The sequence below is a fragment of the Ambystoma mexicanum genome, chromosome 3q (genome assembly GCF_040938575.1).
Source record: "Ambystoma mexicanum isolate Mex_15411 chromosome 3q, UKY_AmexF1_1, whole genome shotgun sequence".
Classification (NCBI taxonomy): Eukaryota; Metazoa; Chordata; class Amphibia; order Caudata; family Ambystomatidae; genus Ambystoma; species Ambystoma mexicanum.
Window position 1 is genome coordinate 800,005,268 of NC_090926.1, and position 23,479 is coordinate 800,028,746.

Here is a 23,479-nt window from a genome sequence, read left to right on the forward strand (position 1 = left end):
ACTGTAGATTGTGTTTGGTCTGTAAGATAACAAGTCTATATTTTAGTAGCAGATTCTAACCATGTGTCACAGACTCGCCTGATTCTGTGAAGGTAAATATATTAAACCTTTGCTTAATTGCAACCTTGAACGTGGCTGTAACTAGAGAGTTTATATGCTGGGGCAATATACCCGCTATTATTTGTCGTTTTCATCTTGTTGGTATAAGTTTTCATACATGGTCCAGGCTTGTTAGCTCCCTCTGCATACAAAAACAATTTGTCAGCAGAGGCGACGCTGTGCTTGTGCCTCTTGATATTTGTGAAGGTATGTAATAACTATCACTCCAAACTGTTTTATCTATTGATAGTAACTACTCTTCTTGGTCTTGATAGCCAACCCATGTTTTAAAATCACAGTCACAGAAGAACGCCATACGGGTCTCATGTCTTGCAGAATGCCTGAAATGAAAATGATTCACTAGCAGAAACAATTTAACCCTCCTCACTGACTAAAAGGACAGAATGGTAAAACATAGATGAAACAGCGACCACGTGTTGCCTGTTAAAGCAACACATGTACATGAGGTGGCTAGAAAAAGACCTTAGTTCAAAACATTTTTTCTTGTGACCTGCATTCACGTTCACACTCACTGCTTTCTTGTGCTGTCCTCCTCCATATGTGAAAGAGAATGCTGTTCACTGTGCAAAGCTAAACCAAAGTATTTGTGTCTTTAAAAGAAATATGTGATAGGAAATGTATAATATTGAACATTGTTGATACCTTTACCCAGCCATCTTTTGTTCTGCATTCTCAAAAACTATGCTGGTTTGGTTTTTCCTTTTACGCACATTGCACCATGGTCATATCTGTTAGGGCTTCTTGATATCTCCTTAGTATTTCACAATGCATGACCCAGTTTCGACTACAATAGTGAATGTGTGTCTATTGTGCATTGTTTTCTCTGCTCTTCTTTGTTCTTTCTTCACTCTTTATCCAAGGAGTGCCTTAGCGACTATTATATTTGCAGACCGTGATGTACAAGTATATTCATTATGTCATCAATGATTGTTCGTTGTCATGCCATCTACTGCAACTCTTCTCTCTATCTCTCTCTGACTTTTAACAGTTATACTACAAGGACCAAGTCGTGAGAGAACTACATCAACACTGGAAGCATTATGTGGATACCCTCCCTGCTGAAGACGGTGGAGAATCAAAAAGTCTTTCCATTGAAGAGATCATCGATTCTAATATTCTCCCCACCACAGAGGTCAGAGATCACAAAAGTCTTCCATTCACAGAGGTCAAAGATCCCAAGAATCCCATTATCTCAGAAATGAGGGGCCCAAGGAGTTTGCCAACAATAGAAATCAATGATCCCAAGAATACCCCTATCACACACACCAGTGATCTCAGAGATGCCCAAGCCACAGAGATCATTGCTAGTCAACCTTCCATCAAAAGCCGGAAGATTTCTACCATTGAAGAGGTCACTGATAACATGAGTCCTGCAGTTGTGGAGGTCAGGGCTCCTTTAAGCCTCCTAGAGAAGTTGGAAGGGCCCTCTTCCACTTGGAATCTGTCAATGGATGATTTTAAACAGGTGCTGAAGCCATGGTTTTTAAGAATTCCATTTTGGCAGGATGTGTGAGGTTGCAGTGCAGTCTGTATGTGTGTTCCTCTGTCAGCGAAGGCATCCCTGTGCTGAAATATATCTGCATGGACAGCTCATAAACCAACTTTAAGAGTAGTCAGCGTGCAGGATTTATTGCAATACGCTTATGGTGATCTCGCCTTAGCTGACCCCTGATATTCTCTGCAGTGTATTTGCCTAGGTATTGTATTGTATTTGTCATTTATATAGCACCCTTTCCCCATTTGTTTGGCCTCAATGTGGTTGGAACGGCCTCGATGACCGTAGTCCATGTGTGGGAGTTCCTAAGAGTTAACTTATAAGATGCGTGTGTGCATTTGGACGGGTTAGGACTTGCATGGGCTGGTTAAGCTCCAGTAAGCAGCCCGAAGGCCAGGCACATGGGTGGGTGCTGTTGGTGCTTTAAGATAGAGTGATAGTGCTGGAGATTCGATGTGTGCCCAGCTCAACCAAAATGTTTCATGGGTTGTCGCTGAATACTAGTGGCAGAGGTGTTGAGGTACATCAGGGGTTTCTGCGTGGACGACTATGCGAGCTGCTAGACCGGAATTGCATAGCCATATCTGCATTCTAAAGTGCATGGATGGGTGGCCGTGCATGCAGCCTGTGTCCACAGACGTGGTGCAAGGTAACCTACCTTAAATTCGGATGGAGTTCATCTTTGATGTTGTTTTTCTAGGTTCCAGGTGATTGGCTCGTTTCACCAGTCTCACCTGGAGGGAGAAACGCCTTAAATGGGGGCACAACAGCAAATGCAGAAACACCTATATTTGGGATACATGGATAGAGGGAGAAATTCCTAAAATGGGGGCACAACAGTAAATGCAATAACACCTAGATTTGGCATATCTGGATAGGGGACACAACAGTAAATGCTGTAACACCTAGATTTGGGATACCTGGATAGAGGACACAACAGTAAATGCAGTAACACCTAGATTTGGGATACCGGGTTAGAGGGAGAAATGCCTAACATGGGCACACAACTGTAAATGGAGTAACAACACGAAGAGTGCATAACAAGGGGACTCAAGAGTGAATTAAATGGTACTTAATGGTTGGAGTGCAGCAGTGTTAGGACTATGATTTACTATCGAGCAGACCTTGGTAAGCTATTTTATGAAGCTGTGAGGGGCTGTAGGGCATACAGTAATTGCTGTATTCCCCACCCAGACTGCTCTTACCTTGTCAGTTGCTGCTGATTGGCGCCTGCATACCTCACAGGCGAGATTTACCTGCATACACCATAGTACCAGTGGAATTTAAAAGTAAAAGTAGACAAGGGCTTCTGCTGAGATCCAAGGCTATCTTGGGACATTGAAAAGACACCCTCATCAGTAACCTACGTTAAACAAATGCCACAGGATTATAGCTATTATAACCTAGAAGCAAGTAAAAAAAGTGGAACTAATAGAGGTTGAATAACACTCCAAGGTGTGTACTTTGTTACATTTCTAGAGTTATTGTTAATCGCATCTGTTAGATTTTGAGTGTTTTTAAATGGTACTTAGGTTTGGATGTACAGCATAAGCTGGAAAGCTGGAAGGTAAACAACGGAGGTGAGAATGTGAATTGAGTAGAATATTATATTTTATTTGAAAGTAGGTCTTAAGAGCTGAAGGAATGAGAACAGTTTTAGGGTATATCTTCAATATTCTGTCAGAGAATTTAATTATGTTATGTAATGTTACTTTGCATTTATATAGCCCCTTATGTATCGTTGGTATGATCTCAAAGCGCTGGTAGGTTGAACGCCCTCGGAAACCGTAGTTCAAGTCGAGAGAGAGAGAGAGAGAGAGAGAGATATATATATATATATATATATATATATATATATATATATATATATATATATATATATATATATATATATAAGGTGCGTGGGTGCACCGGATATGTGTGCAGCCGGTGTGACAGTTGCATGATAGCTGCTTCTTAGCGGTAGGTGTGGTGGTTGGGAGGTCAGGTATATGTGTTCATTCTGGAGGGTTGACACCCAATTACCCAATTAGACCAATTACTATCAAAGGAAAGCCTTTCAGAATCTCAAATCTAACTCACACTACTGTGCTGATAAACATCCTGGGCATATAGACTATCGTACACTATGCATGAGCTTGTGTTTAGTTGTGTGAAAAAGCCACAGGCCAATATATTGAGGCACGAGCCTTAAACTACCATAATTTGTATTCCCTAAAATCTGGAAAAGAGACTGCAGTATTTGCATTATGGCTCTGTCTAATATGTAAGTGCAACACGTTCTTCTCAAAATATAACAATTCAACACGTTTTTCACATGCTTATGTTTCAACAGGACTAGTGATGACTTTTTTCCATTTGTATATGTTTTTATTAACCATTTTGAGCAATGAAACGGCAACTGCATGGAAATGCATTACAATATGAGACTCGGTTAATACGCAAAATGGACCTTTACAGTAATAGAATGTTATACAGTAACACCTTATTGCACAAAAATGATATGCCATGTTTATGGCTATGTTGTATGCAAGTAAAATTTGTGTTGTGTATTTATAGGGGGAGCACTCTTTCTGATTTGTTTGCGTATCGCCCTTTTAAATCTGAACCCCCTGTCAATAGCTTTTCTTTCTGAACCATCCATTGTGTGATAATTTTAACCACGCAAAAATAGGATTCAACCATCGAGCAATTAGGGTAAACATAAGTGGGAGAGTTCGATTCCACACCATTACACTTTTAGTATTTTTCAAGATTCTTTGAATCTTATAACCGGGCCAGAACAAATGCCCCAGAATTCCCAACTCGCTAAAGCCTCTCTAGCCGTTAGGCAAATGTATTAACCTTAAAATACATGCAGCCTGTAATCAAAGCTGTATCTAATTTTCTTATTACAGGCTAGTTGTGACACCTATTTTCTGGCCATAATGTCGAGGAACCCAGGCTGTATCCGATGTTAATAGGTCTGGGGCACGAGTTAATAGGCCTGAGAGAATCGCAAGGGTCTTTAACAAGGTAATCGTCATTATGGCTATTGGCTATTGGTTTCCTACACGAGTGCGATTGGTGTTTATTTATTTTTTTAAAGAAACTACCTTGAGGTGCTGTGCAGCATCGTAGTTTCCAAGTCCGTTTTCTAGGTTGATGACCGTCACGTCAAGAAAGCAGAGTTGGGAGAGTAGGGCACCGCTCTGAGCCGCAAGGTAAGTTTCTTCTTTATTTTTTATTTTAATTAAGCACTCTTAGCACTGTGAGGAATCTGAAGGCATCCTCACTTCTTTCCCCCAAAATATCCTACTCCCAGGGGGCTAGGGAAAGGCCGTTGCTGTCTGATCCTGACCCTGGTTGTGGATATGGTAGGGAGGATCTCCTCGCTAGAGGAGAATTGTGGAGTGGGGATGAGGCACCCTTGGGTGAGACACGATATATCCCCCATTTCCCTTTTCTAATGAACCTAATAACCCCCAGCCCTTTAGAAGTTATTATCAATCCCTTCTCTTTTTCTTACCTAACGTATCTCGCAGTTAATCCCAGTCAGGTACTGGGATGAAGAAGTGACACACCAGAGCTATACATCGGATCTTTATTAATTCTCACACACAAGAACACCACTTTGGTACTGGGATGAGGAAGATGCAACAAAGACTGACAACAAACTGCATAACTAACTCTGCGCAATCTAGTTTCCGAATGTCAAATCAAGGTGGCGGGATATTTAAAGGCCAATGGTGGAAGCAGAGGGGGACCTGAATAAGAGAGCAGTCATGTGGGAGCTGAAGCCCGAGGAGTCCAGAGAAGCCGGGGTCACACAGACAGTGAGGTCCATCAGACAGACCGGTGGGCGAGAGAGAAGTTGTCCACGGAGCTGCGGGAGGACCGGCAGGACAGAGAACACTTCCAGAAGACACAACAAGTGTTGCAGCCTCACATCGGATGTCAGATATGCCAATCACCACCACTGAGTCTGCCCAGGAGAGCTGAGAGTCCCAGGGCGTACCGACACAGGTTTCAACTGGATAATTACTGTATATGACAAGCGAATAAAAGAAAGAAACTTTAATTATGTGAATTTCCTGAAATAAGTCAATTTGGTAGGCATACAAAAACAGCGCAACAACGAAGTAATGAACTGTGGTAAAATGCTGACATCCCTATACATTGTATAATTGTATACTATACATTGTATACAATTAGGTGTGATGGCAAGTATAGGTTTTGGACACAAACATTTGCTTTGGACTTTCTGACACATACTGTCATTCGTTTTATTCAGGTATAGAAATCCCACCTTAGCATAGGGCAAGTCAGGCCTTTTCCCAACCTCCTTCTTTTAGTTAATAAAAGTTGATATCCAAAATCTTATTCAGTTTTCGGTGTCTACTTCATGATGCCTTTACAGCACCCACGTAGAAAACTACACAGTTGCTAAAAGGTGATGGGGAGCAGGGAAGGGAAGGAGGAGTGTGCAAGCTGCTCGGAACACAGGTTTATACCAGAGAATCCAGCCGTCATTCTGAGCATCCTGATTGGCCAGCGCCACCTTCTAGGGTGCTAATGAGCTGCAATAAGAAATTGCATCACTAATGCGCTATAATGAATTATTACAATTGCATAGTGATGTCACAATGCCTGCTGCTTGCGCCAGCACAGAGCTGAATCCCACCTGTCACTGCAGTTTTTAAAGCTGTGACAAGATTTTCAAGCTTTTCAAGCTTCTAAAATGTCTTCTTTTCAGTATAACAGCTCCATATATCCACTGACCATTGTGTGGTCACTGCTGGATTCCTGTTTCCATTATCAATTATGAGAAACCTATATACCGTTCTACTTTTTGGCACTGAATCATTGTTATTTAACATATTGAGTTTCCAGCTATAAGATAATAGAATAGGTATTCTATAAACTATTATACCTTCTGCCCCCTTATTCGAGGGTATGTCTTGCTGCCATGCCATAGCCTGGGAGCCTCATCCTGTCTCTAATTTGGGTGAAGGGGATTGGGTGTAGTTGATTAAACACAACTTTTATTGCACATACTTGTATCCCTTTCAGTGATGCTAGTGCTCCCTCCCTTCCACGTGGGTGAAGAGGAAGCCGGAAATGCCGTATTATCCAGTAGAGAGTTGCCTTCAGGTTTACTTTTTCTTTGTAAGAATGTTGTGCCATTCTTATAAGGCAAATCCCACCAATTGATTTTTACTGACTTCGATCAGAGGTTTCAGAGGGGTAGAGGAATATTATATCTGATATGGACTGGGGACATAAGTCAAATATCTATTAATTTTCATGAGGGGTTATCCTGTTTCACCTTCCAAAGTGATGTACATGTGCTATGTCCGAAGGTCGCTCTAACTCCACTAGTAAGAAAAGGACAATCTGGCATCAATGTTGACTGCTTTTAACATCGTTGATTTAATCCCTGTTTCTTTTTGGCACCAGCTAAATCTGATAAAGTTTGTGTTCATCGCTGTTAATCTCTGTAATGTTTGAGAGTTGATTGATTGAGGCATTTGAGCTGAGGAAAACCGTTGAGCATTTAGTCATAATCACAGCATTAACTCTGAACATTATTGAAGGGGTATCATTTCCCACGTTGTGAGAACGTCTCTCAGTTTCTTAATGATGGGTTACTTAGGGCAATCAGTACATATATGCCTAGATATTTATGAGTGTTTACGTTGAAGGGGCTTACTCGAACAGGGATCCAAGGGACATCTGGTCTCACTGGCATCAGTTAAAATTTACAAAGGGTCACCATTTATCCAGGTATCACCCATACTCCTGTAGAATGAATCACTTCTAGTATGAAGGATTCTGTATATGAAAATATATAATCTACATGAATGATATTTTATGTTACTGTCTGCCCAACTGTATACCTTTCAGTGGGTTTTGCCATCTGATTCTTTATGCAGTGACTCTGGAATCGAAGCACAAATGAATGAGGAGAGGGACACCCCTAACTAGACCGTGAATAGAGGGAGGACATATACATACCCAGTGATCAGGACGGAGGCTTTGGTTGATGCATATATTAACTCTACCATCTCTTTCAATTTTCCATTCATGTCAACAAATTTTAAAGTGGTTAACATATAGTGCCCGATCAAACACTTTTTTGGCTTTGAGGGTGAGAACTGTATTAGCTGGGCCCCTCGGAGCAGCAGTTATATTGATATGATGTATATATTGATATGATGTATGAGATGGCATGTATAACACGCCTGTACACAAATGTTTCTAGGCGCGACAAGACATGGAGGGGAAAACAAAGGGAGGACGAAACAGTGATTTTACTAGGCCCTGTGTCATTCAGATCACGCAAGTGTGGGGAAGAGGGAAAGGGAGAAGTGCCAGGGGGGAGGGGAAGGGAGAAGTGCAGGTAACTCAATAAGTGTAGCCAGCGAATGGCGCATAAGTGCAAAGAGAAGGGACAGTAGGGTTGCAGGTACATACCCGTAAGTGCTGGGGGAGACCAGAGGCTGTGCAAGGGCAGCCGGACATGCAGGAGCCTGGGCCTGAGTTCAGAGGGTATCCAGGGGACCAGTGCGCGGAGCAGTCAGGTACGTCAGCAGGAGAGAGGAAGAGGGAAAGCGGAAGCAAAAAGGAAGGTCTTGAGTTGCTTCCAGAACCGCAGGTGGTCTGCTCAAGTTTGAGAGAGGCAGGGAGGCTGTTCCAGAGGGAGGTGTGAGAAACCTGAAGGTGTCTCACCCGCTAGTCCCCGCGATCTGTCATCCAGGTGGTCAGGACATGGCCATCGCTATTGGATACAGTTCCTGGGGGTGGACCAGTGTGGGAGGATCACCTGGATGAGGGGTCTTTGGGGAGGGGGAGTGGGACACTGAAGGGTGAGACCCGGCATCCCCTTTCCTGTAACACCTTTTCCCCATCCTACCAGGTAGGATACCCAGAAGCTCAACACCCCCTTTCCAAACACGAACACTTTCTCACGGACAGTTCATCGTGAGCGATAATGCACTAACACCAGATCCATATACCTGACATGTCCCAACACCCTGGTCAGGCAATTACTAATCCTTATACACTCCTGACTCCCATCACACTTCCCCACACAAATAAAAGGCGGAGCGCGAAAGCACACTTTGATCAAGGAAAAGCAGACTAGGAAGTAGCAGTGGCAGGGTGGCCATTTAACACGAGGAGAAAGGTGGCGAGACCAGAGAGAGTTGCAAGGAAGGACGAAACCTTTACCTCTAGAAACCTCTACTTTTGCAAGCCTTGGAAAGTGAGAAGCTTAAGACCGGCAACGGAAGCTGATCGAACCTATGCTGTGTATGAAAAGTATTCTGGGCGCTCCCGTGTCGATAACCAGGCCGGGAGGAGCGATTGCCGCCGTGGTACTGTCTTTGGCTCCTGCAAGAAAGCCACACCAGTAGAAGCAGCACAGCCCGTGAGTCAGAGAAACCAATAAGAAATCAGCTTGTGTTTGAACCAAGGTTGCGAGAGGCAACATTGTATGAACAAATCCACAAAGGACAGTGTTTGAAGCGCATGTGATGAGGGGTGCGAACAAGTAGAAACTAAAGCAGTAAATGTACTTTGAAAAAGTCAGATACCGTGTACAGAGTGGTCCGGCGCCACGTGGGTGCTCGTTTGAAGGTCTCTGTTAGGTATCCAACCGAATGACAACTGCATTATAAAAAAGGAACTCTGTATCAAAGTGGTCCTGCGATGGGTCAAGCTAAACCACGTGCACATTCAAAAGTCTTCGATAATTATAAAGTGAACTGCAATTGGTTCGAACCCGGCTGAGGGAGAATAATTGAATGGAATAAAGGGATCTGAGCCCGGCTGAGGGGGATCCAGGGTGAACCGTGAGTCACCCATGAAGGAATATTTTTGGAATCGTAAAATAAAGGGATCTTACCCCAGCTGAGGGGGCTCCAGGGAGAGACACCCAAATCATATAGTGAAAAGAAGAAAATAACTTTCTATTTTTGTTTTGTACATGAGGCCCTCCGAATCAGGTGACTTTGATGGAAAAGGGACTTGAGCACAGAAGACCCTGATACTTGAATGGGAACTGGATTCTCGTGTAGAGGAAGAAAGAGTGTGTGCTTAGCTCGGGCAAACCGCCTTGCCCTGTGCTGAAAACGTGGGGAAGGGAGGCCAACGGCCCGAACATCCTGACTTATCATTTTGTGGACACTTCTTTCTTTTTCATGAACATTACCCCACACTATTTGTAAAGTAGTAGTAAGGATTGGCAACGTTTGTTTAGGATAGGCCCTTTTATTTTGACAAGACTCCACTAGGACTGCATTATTGTTATTTGTTGGTCGTAGCTTGCTCCCATCTGTAGATCTAGGTTTAGATAGGCGTTTTCCACCACCTTGTGAAAGTTAAATAAACACCCCTGAACTGTGGTCACTTGTCTGTCTTACTTAGATGCCATGCCTTCCTTACAGAGGCCCCAGCCGAGGAGAGAGATCTGCCCCCAACTCTCTGCTTGGAGAAGTGTCTGACCCTCAGAGAGTTGGAGGTGGATGAGCGGATAGAGCTTGAGAAGGAAAATGTTTAGGAAGAGAAAGTTGGAGGTAGAGCGGTCCCAGGACCCAGAAAGCCTTTTGGTTGATACAGAGGGTCTTGAACTTACTTGATCCTTGCAGCCACAGGGAGCCAGTGAAGAGATTTCAGGGCTGGAGAGATATGATCCCTGGGCTTTAGGCCAAGGACAAGTCTTGCAGTCCTGTTCTGGATAAGCTGTAAAGGTCGAAGAGTAGAGGCAGGTAAATTTAGAAAGAGGCTGTTGCAGTTGTCCAGCCTAGAGAGGACCAGAGCTCTGAAGACATTGAGCTTTTGGGGGAAGTGGGGAAAGGAAGAATAGCTCTGAGGAGGTGCAGCTGATAGTTTGACTTCTTAGAGACATCCGAGATGTGAGGAGAGAAGGAAAGAGTGGAGTCAAAGGTGACATCAAGGTTCTTTGCCTCACAGGAAGGTGCAGGAAGAGGGCCCAGAGTGGGCAGGCAAAAAGAGAGAGGAAAGGAGGGAGCAGGTGTCCCGATGAGGAGGATCTCAGTCTTACTGGCATTAAGGCAGAGATCATTGGTGGCACACCATTCCTGAATTACGGCCAGACAGTCTGGTATGAGAGGAGGAGGACAAGAGGTGGCTGCGGGGAGCCAGAATGAGAGCTGGGTGTCATCCGCATGGCACTGGAAATTGTAATAAAAAGTAGCAAGGTGGCGGGCAAGAGGTGCCAAGTAGTGGTTAAAAAGCCAGGGAGAGAGGTTAGACCCCTGGGGAACACAACAAGTAGAGAGAGGGATAGAAGAGAGGAAAGACCCCAGTTGGACCTAAGAGGGTCGTCTCGTGAGAAATGATATCAACCAGGCCAGGGCCTGATCGGTAATACCCAGGTTGTCACAGAGTCGATTGAGCAGGATGGCATGATTGACTGTATCAAAGCAGAGAATAGATCGAGGAGAATGAGGACAGAAGGGAGATTAGAATCATGATTGGAGAGCAGGTCTTCACGGGTGTTCAGGAGAGCAGTTTCTATTCAGTCTCCATGACTTAATGACTGGTGGTCATGGAGACAACCAACAGATTCAACATGCATATTAAGCTAGGAGATGGCCAGCTTTTCCAGGAGTTTGCCCAGGAAAGGAGTGATGGAGATCGAGCAATAGTTAGCAGGAGGGGAAGGATTAGATTAGCCAGGGGTTTCTTTAGAATGGGGTGCACAAGGGAGTGCTTGAGGGGGTAGGGGAAAGTTCCAGTGGCAAAGGAGTGATTACAGAAATCGCCCAAGGCTGGAACAAGGGTGTCGATGTGTTTCTTGATGGTTCTGGATGAGCAGGGGAGAAACTGCTTTGACAAGACTTTCCTAGATCATACTTGTCTAGAAACATTGTCAAGGGTGAACAGGGGAAGGAGGAGAAAGTAGGAGGAGAGACGGTCTCAGACGGGCCAGGAGTGGTAGAGGAGTTAGAAGAGAAGGTAGAGGAAGAGAGGGTGGACTGGATGTTCGGAGTTTTAGTGGTGAAATGAGAAGCCAGGGCCGTGCAGAGGGCCTCGGAGGGAATAGGAGAGGTAGAGACGGATGCAGGATTGGCCAGCTCCTTGCAGATTTCAAAAAGTTTGGCTGAGTTGTTAAATGTTGCAGAGAAGAAAGCTTGGATGTAGGCTCTCTTCTTAAAGAGGACAGAGAGTCTGTGCTGCCTTTGGAGCAGGCAGCAGGGTAGTTTGTGAGGGAATGTGCCCGATGCCCTCCACTTCTACTCCGCAAACCCTACACTTGCATTTAAGGGTGCCAAGGTTGGACTACTACCAAGAGTTGCGCTTGGAGTTGGGCTTCAAGCCGATCCACATGACAGGGGCAAGGACATCCATAGTGTTTGAGATAGAGATGAAACATAGAGAGGGCTGTGTAAGGGTGTGAGTCAGCAAAAGGTGCAGGAGGAGGAGAGAAAGTAGCGGCGAAAGCCTCAACTGACACACGCTTCATGGGTCGGATGACCGAGAAGGTAGGTGGCAGTGATGGAGTCGGCTTGGCCTGAGAGGTAGAGAGAGAGATGTGAGAGGAAAGGAGAGAGTGATCACTCCTAGAGAGTGGAGTGGTGAGAGGGTTAGAGAAGGGGAGGTCTGAGGAGATCAGAACATCCAGGGTGTGCCCTTGAGAGTCGGGCCAGAGGGAAGCCTTGGGGAAAATCAAGGCTACACCCCCACCGTGACGGTTGGTTCTGGGTTTAGAGAGGATCTGGTAGCCATCGGGAGGGAGAGTTTCAAAACTTGTGACAGACCTGACCGTGAACCAAGTCTTGGTGAGACCGAGTACATCCAAATCAATCTCTTCCAGGAGCCGGCAGATGTCAGAGGAATGTTTGACAGCTGAACGAGAGTTGAGAGTAGCAATGTGGAGCAGGTTGCCACATTTGAAAGACTTCCGGGGAGGGGTACAGGCCAGAGGTATGCCCTGCAGAAGTTGAAGGTGCCAGAGGATGGGCAAAGGAGGAAGGAAGAGAAGGCAGGATAGTCAGAGAGGAAGAAGAATGCGATAGAGGTGGCGGAGTAGGGCGACAACAGGGTGGCCAGAGAAACAGCAGGGGGTGCTGAAGAGGTGGCTGAGGAGGGGTAAGAGTGGATAGTAGGTGAGGAAAGGAAGTTAAGGTGTGGGACGCGTCTATCAAAAAAGAGGAGATTGGCCTGAGGGCCCTGGACTAAGACTGTGTCTTTTAAGTAGACATTAATGATGGTCTTAAAGGAGTGAAATTAGGCAAGGAGGGCCTCGTACCGGCTGCCCTCATCAATGGGAGAAGAGGAAAAAGGAGAGGGAACAGAGACCCTATTGCGGGGTCCATAGGCCTGGAGAGGGAACGACAAAGAGTATGTCGGTAAGGGTCTGTCTGGAGGAAGCACTGGTGTAGGTATCAGTTATAGGGAGTCCTGAGTTGGAGACCAGGATGTCCCTTTTGAGCCTCTTCCTGCCAGACTTAATGAGAGGGATAGGATAGTCAATAGAAAAGCAGTTAGAGAAGATAAGTGAGACAGACAGCACCATAGGGGGTGCAGGTAGGACACGGGGGGAGCCCAAGCAGTGGGGGGACTTGCAAGGGGGGCAGACAGGAGGTAGGCACAAGTGGGGGACATGAATGGAGGGGAGCACAACAAGGAATAAGACTGTTGAGGCGTATTGACCAAACGCCTCATATTTTCAGTTGAGTGGCTGTCGTTGATGAACCCTGTCTGATCATCTTAGACAGTCTTTAGTAGAGGTCCAATTTTCAAGGCTTCCTTGAACATAGTTTCGAATTTAGGAGAAAACACATCTTTATATTTGTAATAGAAGTTGTTGGGAATACTGCTACAGTGCTTCTATTCTTATGGTGATGGCGGGAATTAAACACTTCTTAATCTACCTGAATATTTTGAGGGAGTTGTATCTGTAGAAAGAATTAGCCAAACCAGCTATTTGTGGTTTTTTTGATGAGTATGCATAACAAGAGGACAATTTATCTTTAATACTTTTCATTTTGGGCATCTTATGTATGAGCTAAGTATGTATGAGTAAAAAAATTACATATACCTGCTGCTTAACAAAAAGACAATAAAGGTGTATTGTTTATCGCCCTTCAACATTTTTGTTCTGCTCTATGCACATGGCTCTGTAAAAGAAGACGAATGCTGGGCAGGGGTGTCATTGGGAGAGCAGAAGAAACAGGTCTTTGGAGTGAGAGGAGTGAGCTGCTGCACCTGGAGTATTTTTTTCCTTTCCACTAATCTGGGCATTGACCGGTTAAAGACGGACTTACACCGCAGAGTGGTCGCAGAGTTAAGCAGAGTCTGTGGAGTCCGTGGAGGGGAGAGGAGGAGTGGAAGTGCGGAGGTGCGAAGGTGCAGAGCCACGACTTGGGTAACACTGTTTCCTGCTGCCGGTAGCCAGCTGACAGCTGAATTATGATTGAGAATGTGCAGGAGAAGTCTGCACTGGCGTTGAGAACGCGAGCGCAAAGAAAACGTGGAATTCTGATGGCGGATGGTACTGAGATGGCAGAGTTACAGCCTCTACAACAAGTAAGTCTATACTTGTCATGCAGTAGTAATGGACTGTCTGAAGTAAATAAAGAGGCAAGCGCATGTGAATTTAGCGACCATGCAATGCTGTTGCTGCCACGAAAGACTGTAAGCATTGCGCAAGCCCCCATCTGTTTTGAGTACTTTGTATGGCCCCCTGCTAATGCGAGCATGAATAGCAAATTGGCTGTCTGTTCAGTGACTGAATACGTAACAACAGCAAAGATTGCACCAAAGTGAAAAGACATCTTTAACAAAAAGATAGCTGATGACACTAACGCTTATACCAACGCTGTCCCCCGAATGCATAACTTGGGAACTGCAGAGGACGATGGTGGAAGATGGCATGAAAAGCTAAATGAGCAAGAATCTGATGCCGATGAGGAGCCCACTACAGATGATTTAAATAAATTGTGTTGTAGTGGATGAAGCCGATGAAGTGTTTGGCTCACCAACGACTTTTATATCTGGTCTTACCAGTGGACGCGCTGACCAAATTGGTGCATTCACTGATACACAACTGCCTACACAAGTGCCCATACTAGTGATAGAGCAGGTGCAAGTGCAGGTGCACGAAAAGGAAAATAGACGTAATTCATTAGAGATGGTAAACAAACTGCTGCATGACCTTACACATTTAAACAGAACACGTAATTCAAAAATTCAATCTAAATCGCATTCAGAAAAAGACAGTTGTGACACTGAAAAAATGTAAAAAGAAAAGTAAGCTTACCTGCTAACATCATAGCTGGCACGTGGGTGAGTGGAAGAAGAATCGAGAGCAGTCTGTCACCCAAACTTAATTGCTCTCAGTCCAGGAATAATAAATGTTTGAGTGACACAGGGCACGTGACTGGACGCAGTGCACTTGTAATGAGAAAACAAAAAGAGCCGCCTGAAAGAGAGGAGTCTTCATCTGAGATATCAACTTCTGACTCCTCGATTATGGAATGAGCATATCCAAAAATAAGGAGAGCAAAGATTCAAGAAACAAAGAAGCACCAAATACAGCGTGAGAGAGTAAAAGATGTACAGAGTGGAGACTTACTACCACAGGACTTACAAACATTAATAATGGCCTCAATGTCAATTTCAGTTGCACCATTTATTAAACTATAAGAGAATATCAATGATAACATCAAGGACTTCACCACACTGTTAGCATTAATGAATTCTAAACTAATAGAAATTGAAGAGGAGAATAACATGTTCAAAGATGCTCAAGTTAAACTTAACAAGAAGATTGAAGTTTCCCTGAGCATCCTGACAGAACAGAAAAGAAATGGCAGGGTGGAAAAGAAATTGTTTGCAGAAGTGGAAAAAGAGGCCTTGCCCTCTTTTTAAATATGAGAAACCAAAATCAAGTGGTGTGTGCAGTCCAGGCACGTTGCCCTCTTCTTGCTTGTCCAATAATGGGGAGCAATTTGTGCACCATAATTTGGATGCCCCAAACCAAAGCATAACAAGTGAGAGTACTGGGTTAGATAAACAAGTAAACCCAAATATGTATCTTGAAACAAAAAAAAGAGGACCCACAGAGGGGTACGAAAAAGACGACAACGCTGTCACCAGGCAAAATAAAAAAAGAGACCTTGTGGCAGCAAAAAACGACAGTGCAAAGATCTATTTGCCAAACGGTAATGAGATAGAAAGCTACTCTAATATTGCACCGAAACAAAGCCTGAATAAAGGAAAACCCATTTTACAAACTGAAATGACAACATTGCCCAGTGGCTCCTTTAATACTGCTTTAAAACAAAGCTTGTGGAAAGAAAATCCTCTTCTACAAAATATTCAAATGTCGTCAACATCAGGAGCTACTAACCTATGTGGAGAACCTTTGACCAAGACGACTGATGAGGTGGTCGACATTGAAAAAGGGGAGGTTGGAATCTTCCAAATATTTAAAGGGGGCAACGGGGTAACTGTGGACAAATCTGAAGCAAAATCAAGGTCTCAAGCTTGCACTAAGAAACCTAAAAACCAAATTGCAAAATAAAGTGACGAGATAATGGCGTAAAACATCAAATCTGTATGCGTAACTGTAAATGGAGAGAGGAATGGCAACCAAAATAACAAAACAAAAAAGGAGAAATTAATGCCAAGGAGACCAATATGTATTGATGATATATCTGTCAACCTTTTGACTATGTCAACTTATGATGACATTAAAGGATGAATCTGTACCTACAAGCAAAGAAGTTCAATCAGAGACCGACAATCCGATACAGCTAAACACAGAAGCATGTTCAGAGCATAGCAAAATATGTGAAAGCAATAAGATTGTACATGGGCAGAAACCCATAAAACAAGCAAGAATGTGTACTATTGTATGCCCAGTTATAACTCCCGCCTTGGAACCTAAAAGAACACTTAACCCGACTTTCATCACCCTAAATGAAAATTGGGAACAGCTAGCCCGTGAAAAACTGGCTGACAATACAATTATACATGAAAATAAAGACAAAGTTGTTTCCTTTAATATAAGGAATAAAGGTGAAAGTAGTATGGATGACAAAGGGCCCAAAATGGCCAAGAACAATCAAATTGGTCACTCTAGTTTTTCAACAACGGCCCTTGAGTATGCGAAAAGACCTAGCCACACAATTAGAAAGGAAGCGAATTGTGGAAGCAAACAAATGCTGTTGCATAAAATCATAATTGAATGAGTGGATAATAATGACAATCTCATTCTGAATCAGAACAATGTTATGAAATTATTCCATCTTGTCCCATGTTTGAGATTGATCACATCTGACGACCTGAAAGTTGTAGAATTTATACAAGAAGACATAAATAACAACGTGTTGTTGCATATTCAATCTAAAATCATTGGCAACATTATTATGGAAGCTGCTTCCGTACTCATGTCTCTAGCTATCGAGATATTTAAGGACACTGAGAAATCAACCTCATCCTCAAAGAAAGTAAGTGGAGTATCTTACACACAAAAGCCCATAAACTTCACGCCAGAGTCGGAGCTCGACGAGAATGACATGGATGCAAAAAACTCATCGAAGAGCTATCAAGGATACAAAAACAAGAAAATCGAAGTCTCCGCAATTCAAAAAGGCGAGAGTCAAATAGCTGATCAGCAGAAAGAACCTCCCAAAAATAACAAAGACGAACTAAAAATATCAACCCATTGTAGTGACGAAATCAAAATCACTGTAGACGGCATAACAGGTGAGGATAGAATCATCAGTGAAGCTGTTGATACATCAGAAAAATTGAAGGAAACAAATGATTGGTACTGGTTGGCTGAGTCTCTGAACTCAAAACCGAAAAAGTAGTGCCAAATTGCAGAGGACGTACCCGTATGCTCATTTGGATCCTGGAATACGAGGGAATTCCTGCATCTGTTTCACACAAATTGGCTGAATGGCTTGGAACTTGCCTGTTTACAGGAAGTGTGGTTGCGCAAATGTCCAAACTTGGAAGGGTATGAAGTTGCTCTTAATCCTGCTTTAAAAAAGCCTAAAGGTTGACCTATGGCTGGCCTACTAACGCTGATAAAGAAGGATACAGGACTCAAGATTGTTGAAACTAAGAATCCGACACATTTTATTCAGATTACCACTCTCAAGAAGTCAGGTGACAAATTGGGAATGTCCGATTCCTTGAAGATTGTCAACTTGTATTGGAATCATCAGGATGCTGGTACGAAAGCATTTATAGACCAAGTCACCTCACTATTAGATGAGATCTATGAGGAAATAAATTGGCCTAACATCATTTTATGTGGGGATCTGAACATTGATTGCATAAATAAACAACAAAAGAACTGTAGCAACACGTTCCTAAACAATAAACTCCTAAAAGAGTGGTGCCTTGAAATGGAGCAAAGAAATCTCTTTATGTTGAATGGAAACACGTTAGGAGACATACCATCTGCCTCGACGTGGAGAAGAGGTGATCTGAAGTCCACCATTGATTATATATTTGTGTCTGAAAGTATACATACTCGAGTTAAAAGCATGCAAGTGGTCCCAATGGTGCATAGTGATCATGAAATGGTCAAAATGGAGCTAACTTGGTTTGATGGACTGGGCGCCTCGAAATGGAACCACTCGGTTGAAGTCAAACCAAATAGAGGTAGGCTAAAGCTGAATGAATATGCTGTCACTCATAATGCAACTCGATATTGCAAGGAGGAAGTGACAATGGAATATCAATATCTATTTTCCCAGTTTATGGAAAAAAGCAGGACCTAAAACATTGAGGCTTTGCCCCTAGACACAAATTCGATTTGGAAATTCTAAAGAAAAAATTGCAGATGCATAGTGAAATTCAAAACTGTCAATGTGTAGACATAAAAACATTTAAGGAAACAAAATAGCTGCCAAACAAAAGTATAAAAACTGGCTTAAATTCCACAAGCACCTGATGATACAAAAAGATGCAGAATCCATGATGAGTCAACTGAAAAACAAAAATTCAGCTGAGTTTTGGCGCACTATAAATAGCGAACAAACCCATCAGATAGCTATTCAAGCCAATTTGATAACTGAAGCTGATTGGACATCACACTTCACTAAACTATACAGCCCGAAGAAAGGTGAAAACTATAAAGCTAATTCGCATGTGTTAGTTTGTTGGGACCTTAACTTCCCCGAAAATTAAATCTCAAATGTAATTAATAAAGCAAGTAGTTCGAGGACACCAGGGCCCGATGGCCTTTCAAATGACATAATCAAACAAAATCCCAAACTATGGACTACCATCTGTCATACCTTATTTAAGAGAATTGCTGCACAATGCTGTACCCCAAAGTCCTGGAAAAGTGCGATAATCGTACCTATTTTCAAAAAGGGGAATAGAGCGAATCTGAAAGATTATCATCCAATAGCTCTATTGGACGTATTAGGAAAGGTCTACGCAACCCTCTTACAAAGAAAGCTCAGTGACTGGGCGATAACATCATATCATGTCGACATGAGAGAAGCTGGGTTTGTGAAGGGCACTGGATGCTCTTTGAATCTCCCGATTCTGAATCTACTTAAAATGGAGGCTTTAAGAACTAAGATGAAGGTATATCTAGCGCTCATTGACTTCTCATATGCGTTCGACAGCATTAATCGCGAGAAACTTTGGGATAAGATGAAAAAATGGGATTGTCCGCCACGCTTATTAGTGGCAATACAGGAACTGCACACGGACACTAATATCAAGATCCGTTTGGACCAAAGTGGAACTCTTTCAGCCCAAATAAATACATGTTGGGGTGTGAAACAAGGATGCCCCTTGGCCGCTGTTATCTTCACCTTATTTCTGTCAGACATCGGTGAGGCTATAGATGGTGTCCATTCCTTTCCACCGAAAATCAATAAGACACACATTGGCTTTTTACTATAAACCGATGATCTGATACTGTTGGATTTAACTCCAATAGGCCTGCAGAGAAAACTAGACACGGTAGAAGAATATGTAAAGAAGAATGGCTTACAAATAAACAATAAAAAGTGTGAAATTATGCTTCTGCGTGATCTAAGAACAACAAGCAAGATCAATGGCAAAACATTTGATTGGACTTTGGAAAAGGAAACTCTGAATATAGCCTCTAGTTCAAGGTACCTCGGAATGCAACTCAGTGCAAGTGTAAATGACGGTCCTTGGGTTTAAATTGTTAAAAGTAAATGCAGACAACTTGCTTCTCAAGCTTATGTTCTAAACCAAAAATATGGGAAATTTTCCCTATGGCCTGTGCTTAACCTTTAACAGCAGAAAGTAGTACCCGTACTTATCTGTGGTGCAGAAAATGCTTTTGGATGCCCTAACGATTTGTGGGCAACTTTGGAAAACACATTCTGGCCAAAGTACTTCAAATGCCAAAGGATACGTCAACTGCATGCCTAAAATATGAATTATCATTAATCTCCATTAATGAAAGAATATGTTGGAACCTAGTGTCATTGTTTCGCAAAAGTAAACTAAAGGCAAACATTCCCCATTTTGAAATCTTCCATGTCCAAGAGGCTAATGATATGGATACTTTATTAGCAAGCTGGAATAAGCGTTGTGAAGAGATTTTAAAGGAATATGATGTCAATATAGACATGCTTCATGAAAACCCAAACTTAGTAACAACAAAAAAAATGTGGCAACAGGACTGGAGTCTAACAGACGAACAGAGGAGATGCTGTAGTTTTATGAAAGACGTTCCAGGTGAAGCAAGTAGCTACGGAAAATTAAAAGATTATATGGATCTTTTCCCAGAACAGAGGCAAAGAGCATTGCATATGCGATTTAGACTGAATGCATTTCAAACTAAAGAGAGACTGCTAATCTGGGAAAAATATGCAGATCTTAACCTTAACCCAGTGTGTAGATTTTGCTCTTTGGAACCAGAGACAATAAAGCATCTTGTTCTGTATTGCTGAGGATTGCGCTCAGTTAGCACAAGGCATTTGGGAGTTCAGCTCTCAAAAAACCATCATTAAGCACAAAAGATTGGTGGCAAAAAATGTTTGATGGGGTTGACAGGAACTTAATGTATGCACTAATACATTTCCTGAATGACGTAAAAAACATGCTGGACATGAACAGCTGCAATGCTGAAAAGCCTTAAAGACTACGCTATAACTGAACTTTCGGGAGGATAGTAATGAATGAAAATGTTTGATGCTTTTCTTGCTGGTTTTTTTTCCATTTCTGAGTTTCTTCTTTTTTTTTAAAGGTTTGTACAAACCAATAAGAATGAATAAAAAATAAAAAAATAAACAGATCCAAAACCTGTGTTATTGGTGGGTGCAGGTTTGAAGCATCTGGTTCCTATTTGTTGATGTGATTATTTGGGATTGGCCGAGTCATTTGGGAATATCTTATCCAGAGAGGAGAGCCCAAAGACCAAAAGTGTAAGGAGTGCCTAGGGCTGTGTAGTCTGCTATTGTGGGTGAAATGAGAAACACTTGGGTACAGGCGTGTTATAAATGCCATATCCTGCCATATCCTATATCATGGAGCTGATAAGGAGTATAAGAAGTTGCTAGGGGTTGTTCCTGTGGGCATTTGAGTTTGGTTGTCACTATTCTAACACCTGAACCCCTGAGGTGGCCTCTGTACACTAACTGTGGCTTGCAATTATCCCAATTCATGCCAAACTATATAGGTTTTCATATTTCTGGCTTTACAGTCTCTTTGGAAGTTATTGGAACGTCCCTCTTACATTGCACAAACTAGATATCCCATAATGCACTGTTTGGCAGTTCGGGAAACCTGGCTAATTCTAAGTAGAAGTCTGAGAACTACATTCTCCATAGGACAGCACTGCTTTCACCTCCAGGTCGAGAGAAAATGGGAGGCCGTTTATCCGTAGGTGTGCTGCTCTGGGTGCTGCCAACCAGCCTGATTCAGCCCAGGATATGTCAGTATGTAAGAGGTTTCCTGGAAGAGCACTTTGTTCTTGCATTGAGCCTGTTTCCAGACCCTCTTTCTTGGAGCTGTGATTTCCTGCTGAATACTATTGCTTGTGTTGCCAGAACCTGCCCCGTCACAGTGCTCTTGTTAACTGCTTTGCAGCCCTGTGCTCTCTGTCCTGCTAGCTTTCTCCTCTATGCTTTGTCCACTCTACTTGGCAGCCTGCAACCCGACACTCTGGCTTCAACGCTCTATGCTCCTAGGCTGCCTCCAGCCATCTGCTCACTGTCTGTACCCCCTTGCTCTCTCTACAGATTCCTGTGTTCCATGCCTGGGGTCCCTTAGTCTCGGTCCACAGTTTCATTGTTAAATCTGTAGTTCAGTCCTTGATATTCCTCTCCAGTTTCAACTCTTAGTTAGCAGTCTGTAGATCAGTCCTTGTTATTCTACTTCAGAGTTTCTGTTCTGAGTTTCATAGTTTCTAATCTGTAGTTCTTTTTATTCTTCCTTGATTCCGGTCCATGGTTTACAGTCCACATAACCCTTGTGCTTAGTTTCCAGTGCCCTTGCTTATGCTTTTACTTGTTGTCCATCTTAAACTTTGCTTGCTTCTACGTCCAGTTCTTTCCTGGATATTTTTATGAAGATATGTGCTTGTGTCATTACTTTTCCCAGAGTTTGGCTGCTGGGTTTTCCAGCATGCAGCCTGTTGCACTTTCCTTTGTTGTGTCTTAGTATTGTCCATTGTGCGACATCTGTTAATTGTGTGCCGGTTCCTGTTCCATTCTTGCTGTATCCGTACCGGCTTTGGTCTTGTGATTGTTTCCTTGTTCGTGTTTTAGGGTCCAGACACAGAAATCCACTCCTGTGTATCCTTTCCATGAGCATTCAGAGTGAAGTGAGACACTGTAATAGCAACCTGCTCAGAAGGCTAGACCCTCCCTCTATTCTGTGTTAACCCCTAGTGGGAACCAAACGTGCTTGTTTAGTGGTATTCTCAGGCCTTTGCTGTTAACTGCCTGTGTTTCCTATCCATATTAATTGCCTGACCTTTTGTGGCTGCAGGACTCCTTCCATTAATGGCTCTTTTGCACTATTCTCCCTTCATCTGTGCGTGTACTAGTTCCCCTCTGAGCCCCTGACTTTGGTGGAAGGGTGCAGTGTTAAGGTTTTTGAGAGGTGTTGGTTAGTTGAGGGTAGGCGTATGGTGTGAGGGTAGTGGTGGGGAATATGTCAAAGTAAGAGGTTGAAGGTATTCGGGGTAGTTACCGCTTGCTAGAGAGGTGGATTGGTGTTGTTCATTTCCATTTTAGGTTGTGTGCTGTTCATTTTGTTACGTTAGTAGGTGGAATGGATGGGACTCCCAGTGGTTTCTGTAGCTTGAAGATGCATAGTGTGGGAGGAGGAAAGGGTGAGTGGGCGTTGTGGGAGAGGGGTAGATGAAGAGCCAGATTTTTAGCCGCTTCCCCAAGGTTAGGTCTGCTTCTTCTGTACAGATGAAGTTTCAGAGTCTTGCAGCTAGGAGAGAGAAGGAGCATCCTCCATGTCCTTTTTGGTTGAAGGAGATTACGGTTGCTAATGCTTTACTGCTAGATAATAGTTTCTTCAAAGGTATGTAGTACGAGAATTTCTTTGTGGTACATTCCAGGGACTTGATATTATGTCAAATTTCAAACAAAATTACAACAGCCTTGTGGGTCTATTCCCTTCATCAGAATGTGTCTGCTTGTATTTGGAAAAGTATGTTTCTGCCTAGTTTGTAGTTGCCTCCTTTAGTTGGTCTCTGAGCTTTTCTCATGGGTGCCATGTCTCTTGGGGAGCCTATTAGTTTCTAATCTCTCAAGCATTTTATTACATGCAGCAGTTCCATCTCTTGCTTGTGAAGCAACCTCAGCTTGGTTCCACAGAGTGACATGCACTGTTCAAATATGCGATTGTTATTTATCAGTAGGTATTGACGGCTGCATCTGG

General features: G+C 43.1%; 1 protein-coding gene across 2 annotated transcripts in view; it reads left to right on the forward strand.

The window, feature by feature from the left end:
- MYCBPAP (MYCBP associated protein) overlaps window positions 1–23,479 on the forward strand; it is a 1,263,051-nt gene that overhangs the window by 796,166 nt on the left and 443,406 nt on the right. For both annotated transcript variants that reach the window (XM_069654887.1, XM_069654888.1), the window contains one exon: window positions 1,109–1,252. In XM_069654887.1, coding sequence (XP_069510988.1) covers window positions 1,109–1,252 — 144 coding nt within the window. The remainder of the gene's footprint in view (window positions 1–1,108; window positions 1,253–23,479) is intronic.